Source organism: Egretta garzetta, unplaced genomic scaffold (assembly GCF_000687185.1).
Source record: "Egretta garzetta isolate BGI_Z169 unplaced genomic scaffold, ASM68718v1 scaffold397, whole genome shotgun sequence".
Lineage (NCBI taxonomy): Eukaryota > Metazoa > Chordata > Aves > Pelecaniformes > Ardeidae > Egretta > Egretta garzetta.
The window spans coordinates 3,148,340-3,162,079 of record NW_009260493.1 but is presented as its reverse complement, the minus strand read 5'-3'; the positions used below and the strand labels follow the sequence as shown (position 1 = coordinate 3,162,079).

At 38.9% G+C, this 13,740-nt stretch overlaps 1 protein-coding gene across 1 annotated transcript in view; it reads right to left on the bottom strand.

The window, feature by feature from the left end:
* TULP4 (TUB like protein 4) overlaps positions 1-13,734 on the bottom strand; it is a 126,390-nt gene extending 112,656 nt beyond the window's left edge. The window contains 1 exon segment of the mRNA XM_035899866.1: positions 12,781-13,734. Within this exon segment, the coding sequence (XP_035755759.1) occupies positions 12,781-13,032 (252 nt within the window). The 5' untranslated portion in view covers positions 13,033-13,734.
* Between the last annotated feature and the right edge of the window lie 6 nt (positions 13,735-13,740).

The window sequence follows — 13,740 nt, the reverse complement described above, 5'->3', positions numbered from 1 at the left end:
GGATGCTGCTACCACTTACTGTGTAATTAATTACATATTAGGTCCCTACATGAAATTAGTAAAAGCCCCTGCTTGAATAGGTGCCAGCAAAAATAATAATGGATGCTTATAATGTAAAATTCTCTATTTTTCAGCAGTACAATAACAATACAGGAAACCTTATAACTTCTAGAGAATGAGTAGAAATAATACTAACAATTCAGGTGCTGCTATTATTTGCACCAGTAATATGAAAATAACATAACATTTTTATTAATACTAATAATATTAGAAAAAAAAAATCAATCTAAGAAACAAGAGTACCTTCAGTATTAAAAAGCTTTCAAATTTCTGTCCTGAAGATTATAAACATAAAGGACACAAGAAACTTAAAAATGACAAGCTACCCAAAACCAACAAGTTTAAAATCTTTCAAGTCTATGTCTTACTTCTTGGACAGGAGATACACTTGTGACTAAATGTCTGTGTGTTTCAGTACAAAAGTGTCATGCTCAGAAACTACCTTGATAAAATATCTCAAGTGAAGAAATAAAATGCCTAGTGCACAGCAATAATTTTCATCTTGGGTACATACATCAAAAAGGTGTTCCTAGTTTAGTTTCAGCCATTATTGTCATTGAGTCTTTATGGCACTAAAAATGGCAAACTTGTAGGAAAGAAACACTGAAAGCACATTGACAGCCATAGGAAGAGCAGACATTATTTTCTTCCAAACAAAACAGCTGAATAGGCAAAATACAAGGACAGAAAGCTTACTCCTTCGGTTAGTACGTGATTCATGCCTATTCACAAGAGATTTGAAGAATCGTTAGTTAGAAAATACGAATATTCAAAGGTTACTATAAAAATGCTATGCTTGCATTTAAAATACTATCATGTTATGGTACATCTCATCTATTTGCACATTTATCTAGCTCCACATTAATTTTTAGCTCAATATAAAACATTCGTTTTATATTTTATGAAGCTAGCTGAACATAAAGTATGAAACATTAGGAGACTGTATGAGGTCCCCAGATCAAATGGTTTAGCTCCTCATTAGCTTACTTTTCTGTGGAACAGAACTTTTCAATGACTTATTTTTTCAACAGCTTTACTTACACTAATTTATTTTATCTGACAATATGTATTACAAATCCTTATATATATGTGTGTGTAAAATGCAACTTCTTTATATGATGTTTTCTAGTCAACAAGCTGAAGTCCTTCAAGTCTTACAAAGAACTTTTGATTATTGTCACAATTACGCATCAAAGCTGCAGGAAGAGCAATTAAAATAAAGATGAGGCATGTATGAAAATACTAGATATGTACAGAAACAAAATGACATGTATTTGCCTCAAATGGTAGTTTAGGCCCATCCATTTTTAGCAAAGGCACCTCCCGCTCCTGTCTGAGGCATAAGGTGGCTCATTTTAGTTGTTAGGACCTTCAGGATGGAGAAATGACCTGCACCTGTAATTACTGACACCCGCTGCCAGCCATTAAACACAGTCATCCCCCTGGCCAGGGTAATGATAACCGCACCACAATTCTTCACTTGGAGGGAACTGAGCAGGAAGCTGGCTGAGGGAGGACAATTTTAATACGTACCCAGTGACCACAGAGACGAGGACTGTTACCGCAATTAACCCAGTGAAACTCCAGCTCCAGGTAGGGCCTTTAATAATACATAATAACATTGTGTCAAAGCCTAATTTGAATCTGTTTAATCAACAGAATGACTTTATGGCAGCCATAAGACATAATAACATGGTATAATTCGTTGCGTAAGTAGTATGTATTAAAATGACAACATTCTAATCTAATTTGTTAACCTCCCTGCTGGATTTTTTCCTTCTGGAGAAAGTACTTAAAGCAGGACAAGTTTTATCCTTAACAACAGTTCTTAATTTGAAACACTGCTTCAAAAGACTTCTAATTCCCTTCAAACAAGAACAACATATATCTATTCCAATACATATTTCTCAATAAACACATGTTGGTTTACATTTTTATAATTTGCATAAGTATTGCTAATATTCAAGAGAGGGTATTTTCTGGTATGGTAAGAATGCTGGAAATGCAATGAAATTTAAATGAAACCTGTAGATTATTGATGGCATGCCATGGGAAAACAGCAATTCCTACTCTAACTTCTATGATGAATGGGGTGTCTTGTGGGCAAAAGTAGAATTGCTAAGATGACATACATGAGAAAGCATTTATCTTACGCATCGATAAACATAACTTATGCTAATGGCTCACTTTGTACAGTAAAGCAATCTGTGCCTGTAACTAACATCAAATGTTCTTCCATTTCATACACTTTATTCGGTATTGGTGCCACTTAGGTCATGAAGTATATGCCTAGTGCAATGTATTACCAGTACAAGAAGTGACAGGTACTCTCAAAGTGCAGCCTTTCTTAGCCACTTAGTCCTCTGTGTACTTTTAAGACACCTTATTTCAAGGAACCACATTTTGAGCATCCATTCCCTATAATAAATATAATTCCTTCCACAGCAGCACTGTTTATTAATTAACCAGGCATTTAACATTATCACACTTCTGTGCAGCAGCAGCAAACACAGCTTCACCACATGCTCACAGAATACTTCTGAACTGAAGAGCAAGGCATTTGTGTATTACCAGGCCCAAGAAATACTTCACAGGACCAAATCAGAATTAACAGAAGGGAAAGAAAAAGGAACAGGATCCCTTTTCCTTATGATAATCCTAAGGTAAAGGCCAGCTTGTATCCCTTGTTAACTAAGCTCTCTGGTATGCAATCAACACTTCTTTTAGCCACAGCAGAGCATCAGAAAGCCGTCTCATTGTATCCTCAAAACATCCTTTTGGGATATCTTCACATGTGCACCCTTTAAAGGTAAGGTCATTTCTCAAGAATGGTCCTCATTAGCATAGCTAGAAATTACAAACACCTCTATTTTTAGCATTTTGTAATTGCATAATCAAACCTATTTCTCTTTCCTACCCTTTTTTTTTCCCCCCACTGACGTAATTGCTCTGTTGTGTTTCTACCTGAAGAATGACCTTGATACACTCCTTCTGGAGCAATCAGGTTTTCTGTAAAATTTACTTCCTCTAGCTCTTTTCAAGTTAAAGGCTTTAGAGCTGTCCCTTCCCTGAGTGGAAGAACCCTCTGTCTTTCTTCTTTCCATCTTACTCAGGTGATGGATTTCTTTTTCAAGAGGCTGAAACCATCCCTCTTTCTCAATTTCTCCAGTACCTCTTGCAGGTCCCTATGCTCGGCCCCCTCTCCAGGACACTACACAAGGCATTAACTTCATGAGGTCATCATACTGCCGATTATTGGCCTTCAGTTGCATCTTCTGCTGCCGGCCATTATCCTCTCTGGAAACTGCACATGTGGAACTGAATGCCAAATCCCCCACACATTTGCTCAGCTTCTCGAAAGCCAGTGTAATTCTCAGCTTGGACAACATTTGTAAGACTGGCTCTACTCCAGCTACGCCTGCCTCTCCTGCACATCTGCAGGTACAGGTACACACCTATCCTAGGCAGTGATGATCTGCTGCTGCAGGTTTCCTCACAGTTCTGCCTTGTCTCTCCTTGTCAAAACAGGTACTTGCCATGTTCTCATTTTACACAGACAAGCCAACTCTGTAATTAGGGGACTGCTGTCTTGCGATACAGCTTCCTCCAGCAGTCAAACCTTTCACTGTCTATGTTTAGCATTTTTTTTATTACTTTGTTTTAAGCAGGACTGCATATTGCTATAGCTTATAACAGACTCACGCTCTGCAGCTTCTTCTAAAACTTCTTTCCAAGGGGCATGGCTTGTGCCAGCTAAAGAGTTTCTTCTCCTCTTCAGCTTAGTGACAATATTCCTTCCCAAATTCTGCTTCTCCAGTGTAAGTTACCCTCACATCCAACAGCTCTGACTTTCTTCTGCATTTTAATTACCTCTGCCTAGAATTCCCCATGATGATTTTGGCTATACTCTCCAACTGCTTGACTGCTTGGAATATCATCTGGATTTATCCACAGAAAAATGCTCTCTGCCTTTTCTAGGACATCAGTTCCCTCATTTTAGCCAAACTTTAATGACTTCTCTCCACACTTCTGCATATTTAGCACTTCCTGCCTGCCTTCAAGAGCTGTGTTATTTGATGTGAAAAAATGTTTTCTGATGTTCAAAGGGAAGCTCCTGCGGTTTAGTTTGTGCCCATTGCCTGTGTCACTGGGCACTACTGAAAAGAGCCTGGCTCCATCTTCTTTGCACCTTCTCTTCAGGTATTTATATACACTAATAAGATCTTTCTGAGCCTTCTCTTCAGACAGAATAGTCCCAGCTCTCTCAGCCTTTCCTCATATGTGAGGTGCTCAAGTCCCTTCATCATCCTTGTCGCCCTTCATTGAACTCTCTCTAGCATGTCCATGTGTCTCTTGTACTGGGGAGCCTCCCAGAACTGGACACAGTCCTCCAGGTGTGGCCTCACCAGTGCTGTGCAGAGGGGAAGGATCACCTCCCTCAGCCTGCTGGCAATACTTCTCCTAATGCAGCTGAGGATACCATTTGCCTTCTTCACCGCAAGGGCACATTGCTCACTCAAATTCAACTTGGCATCCACCAGGACACCCAGGTCCTTTTCTGCAAAGATGCTTTCCACCTGGGTGGCCCCAGCACATAGTGATGCATGGGGTTCTTCCTCCCCAGGTGCAGGACTTTGTACTTCTTGTTGAACTTCATGAGGTTCCTGGCAGCACATTTCTCCAGTCTGTCAAGGTCCCTCTGGATGGCAGCACAACCCTCTGGTGTACCAGCCACCCCTCTCAGTTTGGCATCATCTGCAAACTTGCCCAGGGTAAACTTTGCCCCATCATCCAGATCATTAATAAAGTCAGGACTGGACCCAGTACTGATACCTGGGGTACACCCTAGCCACTGGCCTCCAACTGGACTTTGTACCACTGATCACCAACCTCTGGGCCCAGCCATTCAGCCACTTCTCAGTCCGCCTCACTGTCTGCTTATCCAGCCTGTTCATCAACAGCTTCTCTATGAGAATCTTATGGGAGACAGCATTGTCTGTTGTGTGCAGGGAATGACCAAAATTGCCGAATCGGGCTCCACCAATGCACATCCTCCACCAACCTGAGAACCCTGCTGCTAATCAGGGCAAAGGGTGTAAACTCCTTCTTGCTGGAGTGTCCCTTTGGAATAGGGGAATAAATTCACTATACTTAGCAGTCTCATTGCATTCTGACCAGGCTAAACAAAGCTGTATTTTCTTCATTAATGAAGTAATCTATGTACATTTCATTTCCTTGAAATGCAAAAAAATTGAGGAACATGTAAGGATACTATTTTCCAATATACTAATTTGTCAAATAATTCCAGAACCAGAACATCACAATTCTATTTTGAAAACTTAAAACCAGTGCTTCTTTTTGAAAATTCACAAAAAATTCCCCAATTCAACTTCATTTTCGTTACTTCCTGTAACATTTTTGTTATACAAGTGGATTACTTCTCTTTAAAGAAGTTCCTAATGCAAAGAGAATACTGGAAGCTCCCTCAGAAGTTCACACATGTGCATAAAAGATTGCTATCAGAGCAGAGATGCTGGTTGCCCAAGGACAAGTGCCTGTAAAATTTCTTTTGTCTGTCCTACTACATTCTAGCTCTACTTGACAAGCAATTACTTGGTGCTCTATGTTCAATTATATTGTGAAATGTTTATGGTTTGTAATGGGTATCTTATCTGTTCAGGCTATCTGTAATTTGATTAATTCCTCTGGGAACTGTTCAAACCAAGGCAGTGTCCTTAATGATTATTACAGCTCAGAAATGCTATCATAAAATCTGATTTCTCCACTACTCAGATGTTTGGCATGTATGTATGCACATACAAGGCCTTCAGAATTACATATGCAGTTGAGTTGTGACCTTCCTTATTCAGGAGGTGCTCATATTCCAAGCTTAGGTATCAACTGTTAGTAGTAGTCTCACCTACTCACTACATTGATAGGTCCTCATCATTAAACTTTTGTTAAAGAAAATGCATTTATTTTCCTTGAACACCCAAACTATCATGCTGAACAACTGCTTCTATCCAGAGTTATAGAGTATCTTCGCTCTAATTCAAAAGGCAAGAAATGCCCCTTGGGGGTATCAGTATCTTGAAATATGAGTGTTGTTATCTTTCAACAGTTTAACATGCATAAAAGTTCATTTCTGATAAAGGTGAGTTTCAAGCTTTTTTGAGTAGAATTATGTAATGACAAAACTGCAGCCATGTGTTATAGCACGGTAAAACGTAAAACTGCATTGATGACCTGCTTACAAACATAATTAGTTTTGTTTAAAAGCTGACAATACTGTTCTCATGTCATATAGTCCTCTTTTGCCCAGCCTCGAGGGATGATTTTCTAGATGCTTATTAAAACAAAACAGAAAAACTGTGATTTAAAATTTTCCTGAGCAGATGACCTATCCTTTGCAGGAAACACACTGCGTACGTGATGGCATACAAAAGCAGCCTTCAAGCAGCACATCAATGCAGCATTACCAACTCTCATTACTCAACTACAGGTGCAGCAATATTGGATGGTCTGCTTCAAAGGCACATGATTGCATAAGAACAAATGTAGTCCTCTACCTTAATAAGAGGAGAGTACACTGAGCAGCCAACCTCCCCTGAACCTGGAGCTGAGCATGGCTGGAAAAAACAGAAACGAAAAGAAAAGATAAAAGACATGCTGAAAGTGGTCACACTTCTTAGAGTGAACAAACTATACAGAAGGTGTACCGGTACACATTTAGGTTATACTTTGGGTTTTGCAAACTGATACAGGGCATAGAAATGGGCAGCAGCAGGACTGCTATTCCTCAGTCAAGGGAAGCAGATGGATCCCTTCCAACTTCCAGCTCCATATATTTTCTTTGCTAATTCTCTTAAGAGAAGGCTAGGAAAGACACTTCTTGCGTGCTACAGAGCATATTTAAGCTTCATCAAAACTTCGATTTAAAAGTAATAATTTTAAAAGATCAGTAAGAAAAAGACTAACAAGAGGTTTTAAAATGTATTTTGGCTCTTTTCATATTTGTTTTAAGAAATTAAAGCACTCAAGCACCCAGACCAAGCGCAGAGCAGACAGTTCAAGAAGGTGTAACAAGGACCTTGCACGAAATCCCAATGTGTTGGTCCTTTCTGAAAACAACTAGTGAGAAAAGCTTGGAAATATTAGTCACAATACAAATTTAAGAGCCAGCCCAGTCAAACACAGGACCTGTTCTCCTACAAGTCACTTCCCACAGAAGCACTAATTCTGCCTCTCTCTGCAGCACTGTTTTTCTGTAGCCATAATAGTTTAAGGACAGAGGAAGGGCATGGGGTTTAGACAGATTTAGCATTGCATCAGCTAGTAAGGTTGTAAAAACTAGGCAAGCTTTCAGAAATACAAGTCCTTCTTCAGAACCTTGTATGCCAAAAAGCTTGTCTGTCTCTTCCAATTATACTAGCTTGCTTTAACAAAAAGATAATATTTCTGCCAACTAACCCTGTCCTGTCTTCTGCGTGCAGTGACAGAAAAGCAGGAGAGATGATCTGCAGTACCACTGCAGTTTACATCAGTGTATATCTTGTACCACTGAGGCATCCATAGCCAAAAGGCATCATTTATGGCATCGCTTTACCTCAAGATTTCTTAAGTGTTCATCAGTAACAACTGTACCAGCTCTGGCTGAAGGCAATGATTGATATGAGATACCCATGCTGACAAGATTCACATGCTGACTTGTTTTTTCTCTCCAAGAATCATAATAAAAATCACATTTAAGATTCAAATGTTAGTTACAATTAAAACAGGTAAAGGATTTTTTTTTTTTTCCAAAAAAAGGTTCTATATATTTTTTTCTATATTCTTACTAGTAGCATTACAAACCAAGAAACACTACAGAAAATGTTTGTTTGTTTTCTACAGTTATTTCCTGTGCAAGCAATAGACTTCTGGAAAGAATCTGATCTGCCAGAATTGCTCAGAACTTTCACATACAAGTTCAGAAAGGTGGACGGAATAAAGAATAGCTTTCCTTTTAAAACAGGAAAACAATTTGTAACCTCCTTCCACTCTAAACCAAAACAAAACAAAGAACTGTGCAGAGTCTTCCATATCTAATGTAGTATGAAATGCAACATTTACTGAATATTTCTAAAGGACAGCATTCCTTTGAAAAGCTGTGACTAAAAATAATTCATTTGACAGTCCAGATGAGATATGTTTATGTCCCTACCTACTTCTAAATCCTGTGCTAAACAAAACTGGGAGGTTTTTGCAGCTGTAGTCATGCAGGACACTCAAATAATGTCAAATGTAAATAAATGAGCAATTTACTTTATATTTACAGTAAAAACCACTATGCATACTCAATAATGTATTCAGCATGTTACTTAACTCACTGCATCAGGATTTGCATATTCTTGTGCTACTTTTTAATGCTTCAGTCCAGCAATTAGCATACTGAATCTTATTAAATATATCAAAAGATGTCTTTTTAGTTAGCACAGTGAAAAGAAAAATATACACCTGCAAAACATTTTTTTAAACACTAATAATTTAAGAAACATTAAGTACCATAGGAACCATTACCATCTTAATACACTAGACGTAACAGAACCCATTAAGAGAAACACCTACAGTGGCACCATCCAACCAATTTGATTTGCAGAGGTCCTGTAAATTTTTCCCTGAAGGGAAGATCCCTATAAGGCTAACTGGAATCCAGTGAGGATAAGTTTGGGGGTTTTTTTCTAATTATCTTTCACAGATCCCCTTGAAAATCTCTCCTCAGGATGGACCAGAAGCTGAAAGCCAGTGTCTCCGTGGTATTATAAAAGAAATATTCAGCCTGGCATGCTTCACAGCCTACTAGTCACGCTGGGTGAAACCCTGACCTTGCTGAAGTGACCAGATATTTTTCATTTAATCCTTAATTTATCACAGAAATAATAAGAGTCATAAAAGGAATGTGCTCAATTACTTTTCTAACACTGTATCCCAGTGCAGCCAAGGAAAGTCAAGTTAGGTCAAAATCAGAGACTTTTAAATTTCACTCTAATTTCTGCACAGCATTGCATTTATACATGCAGGGGAGGGGAAGGCATTTTAGGCCACCACATTTCTGCTCCCTGGCTGCTAATGTCACATCTTCCTGCCCTCTAACCTTTCTGCCAGACTTAAGAAAGAAACCAAATGAACACCAGCCTCTGCCAGTTTCTTCTCCCAGACCAAGGGAAATGCTCCAAAGCCAAACTGAACCACATGTCTCTGTGGTCACTCACATCTGCTCTGTCCACTACCTACCCCCACAGAGACACCTCCATCCCACAGTCAGAGATCCAAGGTGTTCCTATGACACGCGAAACACGTCATAGCTGCACAACTGCTGCATGACACACATTTCCCCTTCTTGCTGCATCAAAGTTGCTTCTGCCTTTGGTAAGCATCCATTTAAATTTTCAGTTTTACAATGCTGAGCCTTATGTAAATGAGATTCAGGACTGTAAATGCAATGCTGAAGTTAAAAAAAAAAAAAAAACTATCAGAAAATGCAATACTTTCACCTCTATGCCAAAGAATAAATGGAATATGCTTATTTTAATCCCTGCAGCTCTCCTTAGAAATGACAAAAAAAATGAAGTTGTTAATTAAAATAAGATGGCAGATGCTTCCTAGTTGCAAACTCTGAAAACCAACCTTGAAGCAATTCTACAAACACAAGCATGGCTCGTGCTACAAAGCATTTCATTCTCAATTATTTTTCAATGCAATGAGTCATGCAAGTCCACCACTGCACTATGTGTGTCAGTAATTCAGTCCTGGGGATTCTTCATTCTTATTTGCTCTGATATGCTACAGGCGCGCTATTACAGTCAAAAAAGCAGCTGTGTACCAAAAGAAGGTTTCAGTGAATCTCTTCAGCAATCATAAAAACATAGCAAAAATACATCATTAGCATCCACTTTCGTGACCCACTTAAAAATAGTCTCACATTCTTGCCAAAAGAACAGCGCTGCCACATTACCTTTTCCAGATTTTCACCCTAAAACTGAAATACAATGCACAGCTCTGCCCACAGCATATTGCTAATTATACCTCAAATGGAAAGCATTCAGCTTCTGTATTTTCACCTCTTCCACTCTCTTCATTACAGCATTTCACACTTTATAACTGAATGCATACTAATATTAAAGCAGCAACTATGTCAGAAAAGCAATAAACTTGACTTGTCAGCCCAGCTTTATCCCAGAGAAAAAAAGGTAGATGTTTAAATCACCATTTCTGGGAACAAGACAACGTGCTCCTAGAACTGGACAGTGAAATACACAGGCTCTTAAAAGTTTTAAGTCAATCACATCCCGTTGGGCACATAAAACGCAGCTTTAATCAGACACATATACCAGGGTATGCTTGCAGAATTAGCATTTTCCATTGTATAACACAGTACACAGAAGAGACAAGGTGGTTGTTGGCTTGCTTTTAACATGAGAATGGGAAAACAAAACATTTACTACTTCTTACAGAAATATTAGCAAAAAGCAGTGCTGCTCAACATTTTCTTTCTTTTAAAGAATCTTTCAACAGACAGATTTGGGAAGAAAGGTGTTTTCTAAGAAAAAAACCTTGGTTTTCATTCAACTATATAACTTTAACAACTATATAACTTTAACAACAATAAATCCTGTATTAGTTTCATTCCTACCAAAATCAGTAGGGTTCTCCTATAAAAGGATTACATTCAGTAAGCCTGGTGAGGAGTGTTGTATAACACACAGTATTGTAAGGATGAACATTCATCTACACCAATGCTCAAAAAAATATGCCAGCAGGAAAATCCGATAGCAGCCACAGGCTCATCATGTAAAGCCAGTTGCACTAAAGCCACTTTTCTTCCTTCAGTATGACACATTTCTGACCCCACTATACCAATCTTATAGTGCCATAGAGACATGAATTGGCAGTCTCTGTTCTGGTCATTCACACATTTTCTGCTATCAGGAGGATTATTTACAGAAACACAACTCTTTATTAACGACAAGCTTGACCCATCACATTTTAAGTACCCAAACGAAAAAAAAAAAATTCAGACGGAACATTTTCCTCTCATTTGAGAGTCTCTCTTGTGCCAATCACTGTTAGGTGAAAGGATGCGCAAATAGCACGGCTCAATCCACACAGCAACGATGCAGTGACCCAGAAAGAGAATCTAACGGCCAACTGAGTACACGAAGCAAAACTAGCCAAAACCAAAGGGCAGCATGCACATCAGCATCTTCTCTGCTTCACTGGCACATACGTAAACCTAGTCTCATATTTCCACATTACGCAACAAGACTTCACATTCCCATAAACAGCACTTCCTCCACTGCTTCCAAGACACATATTCTGCAAAAGGAGAAAGATAGGTGCCCAGGTTCACAGAAAAGTTAGAGAAGAAAATATGGAGAAATAAAAAGTGATCATTGTATCACACATTTAAAAAATAAAATGCAATTTGAAATTGAAAATTATACCAACAACTAGAGATGGCTCAAAACAAAACGCTGGGTTTAAACATCATTCTTCCCTTTGGGAAAAGGTGGCTGTAATTTTTTTAATGAACCTGATACAAATTATACATGAATTTGTCTCTCATCTATGAATATAAAAGCCTATATAATTTACAATACACCCACGCACCTGCATATAGACAACGCAAAAACTGTGGAAGCAATTATTTAAGACTAAATATTTATCCCCTGCTCCCTTTTTTCCTCAAAAAGAGGATTGTTATTAATGGTAACACAAGAACCAAACCCACCCACCTCTAAATCTTCGGTGTGGCTTATGTCAAAAGAGCAACATACATTAGAGTCCTAGGAATAATAAACACAAGAAAAACCACATTGTATCTTTGGTTTTTTTTCAGTACATACAATGTTATTCCACCCACTAACCTAAGAGCAAAGCTTTGATTTGGACAGATTCTTTTGAAAGAGCACATCCAAACACAGCCTGACTGAAAAGCAGAAACAAAGTCAGTCCTCATACCTGTCCTCATACCCTGTATACTACTGGGCATCACCTGCACCTTCCATGAAGCATTATGCAGAGAAAGAGAGAGGTGCCAGGAAGCTGGTAAAGCACAGCTGAAATGTCAGCTTTTACCAACAGATTTATCCCTTTCAGAAAAAATAAATGGGAAAGTTTTTGTTTCATTGTAGTTAGGACAATGCCTTGCACTCTGAAGTTAGCATTTTACTGCAGGGCATCTTAACATTTTTCTGAGAAGTCCCACTTGCTCCTTTTTCTAACAAAATTAAAAGTTTTTCTAGAGATGACAGCTATCGCCTGCCACAGGCCATTCCAGTCTGCAGCTTCTGAAAAACTGGCAGACTTCAGCTGAGCTCCTCTCCCACTCCCTTGCCTTGCCATTAGTCTTCCAAGCCAGACTTTAATACTGTGAAAAGCAGTCAACCATCACAACTTTTAACTCCCTTAACACACATTTATTGAATTTGCCTGGAAACTGGGAGGTGCTGGGGAATGCAGGAGAAAACAGGCCAAACCAAAACCAGACCCATTTCCAAAAGAACCACTCCACCATCAACCTCATCTGCTTGAATTTACTAGAAAGACACCAATAGATCCCAAACACATTTGGGATGCCTCGCCTTTGTATCGTCCTGTCAAATTTCAAGCAGAAATACTACAAACAAAAAAAAAAAATCGCTCTAATTTCCTTTAAAGTGTAACACACATTTTGCTTACCTCGCTGTTGTGGCCCCTCAAATTGAAGTTGATTCTCTGAGGGGTGTTCCGGTCCCTCCTGCAATGGCTGGAAGTAAAAGTGACGCCTACAACTCCTCTGCCATTGCCTGTTGCCAACCAGCCTTCCTCATAGTACCGCCTCCTGCACACCGGTTTCTCCTTCTCACTTTTGGGGACTCTCCCTTTCCAGGAGAGGCAGAGGATGTTGGAATCGCTGCAAAGAACAGGCCCATGTTCCACTGCTGCATACATGCTTTTTAAATATTTTATTTTTTGACATAAGAAAGTAATATGTCTAGTGCACAAAATTTAAATCAATTTTTTTTTTTTTTTATTGATAAGACTGACCTGGGATAGATCATTGAAAGGGAGGAGGATGGGGTCAGTGTTTATAAATATCCACCAAATGCATAGTGAAAAATTCCTCTATAAAAGATGATGGCAGTTGGCTAAGAAAAAGTAACACTTAAAAAAAAATTCAGGTTCATTTTTGTTTTTGAGTCTGTAGAGTGAGGGTGCACTTATCCTTTGGAGAAACAGCTACTTCGTAAGAGGCGCTCAAGAAATGGTTAAGTCATCTTTTTGCTCAACTTGATATAATCTTTATACAGCCTGAGATTCCAGTTTAGCGTAATGCAATTCCAGAGACAAAGAGTTGCAAATGTGTAGGTTTCAAGTAACTTAAGGCTTTTAAGATTTCCTCCAGTCAGATTTTCTTCAAAAGTTCAGTTGCAGAAATTTAAACACACGCACATACATATATATGTATATATATGACATTCATCTTTTCCAAGCTGCCCTCTGGCATATCTTTTCCATCTGATGTATTTCTGCTGCTAAAGCTGAAAGAGATTGCATAAAGGGAAAAAAAGGCACACAAACCGTGCGAAACAACAGACCCGAACTCGTGCAGGCACTGGTGTGCCAGGCCAGCTGGGAAATCCCTCTTGGTACTGAACC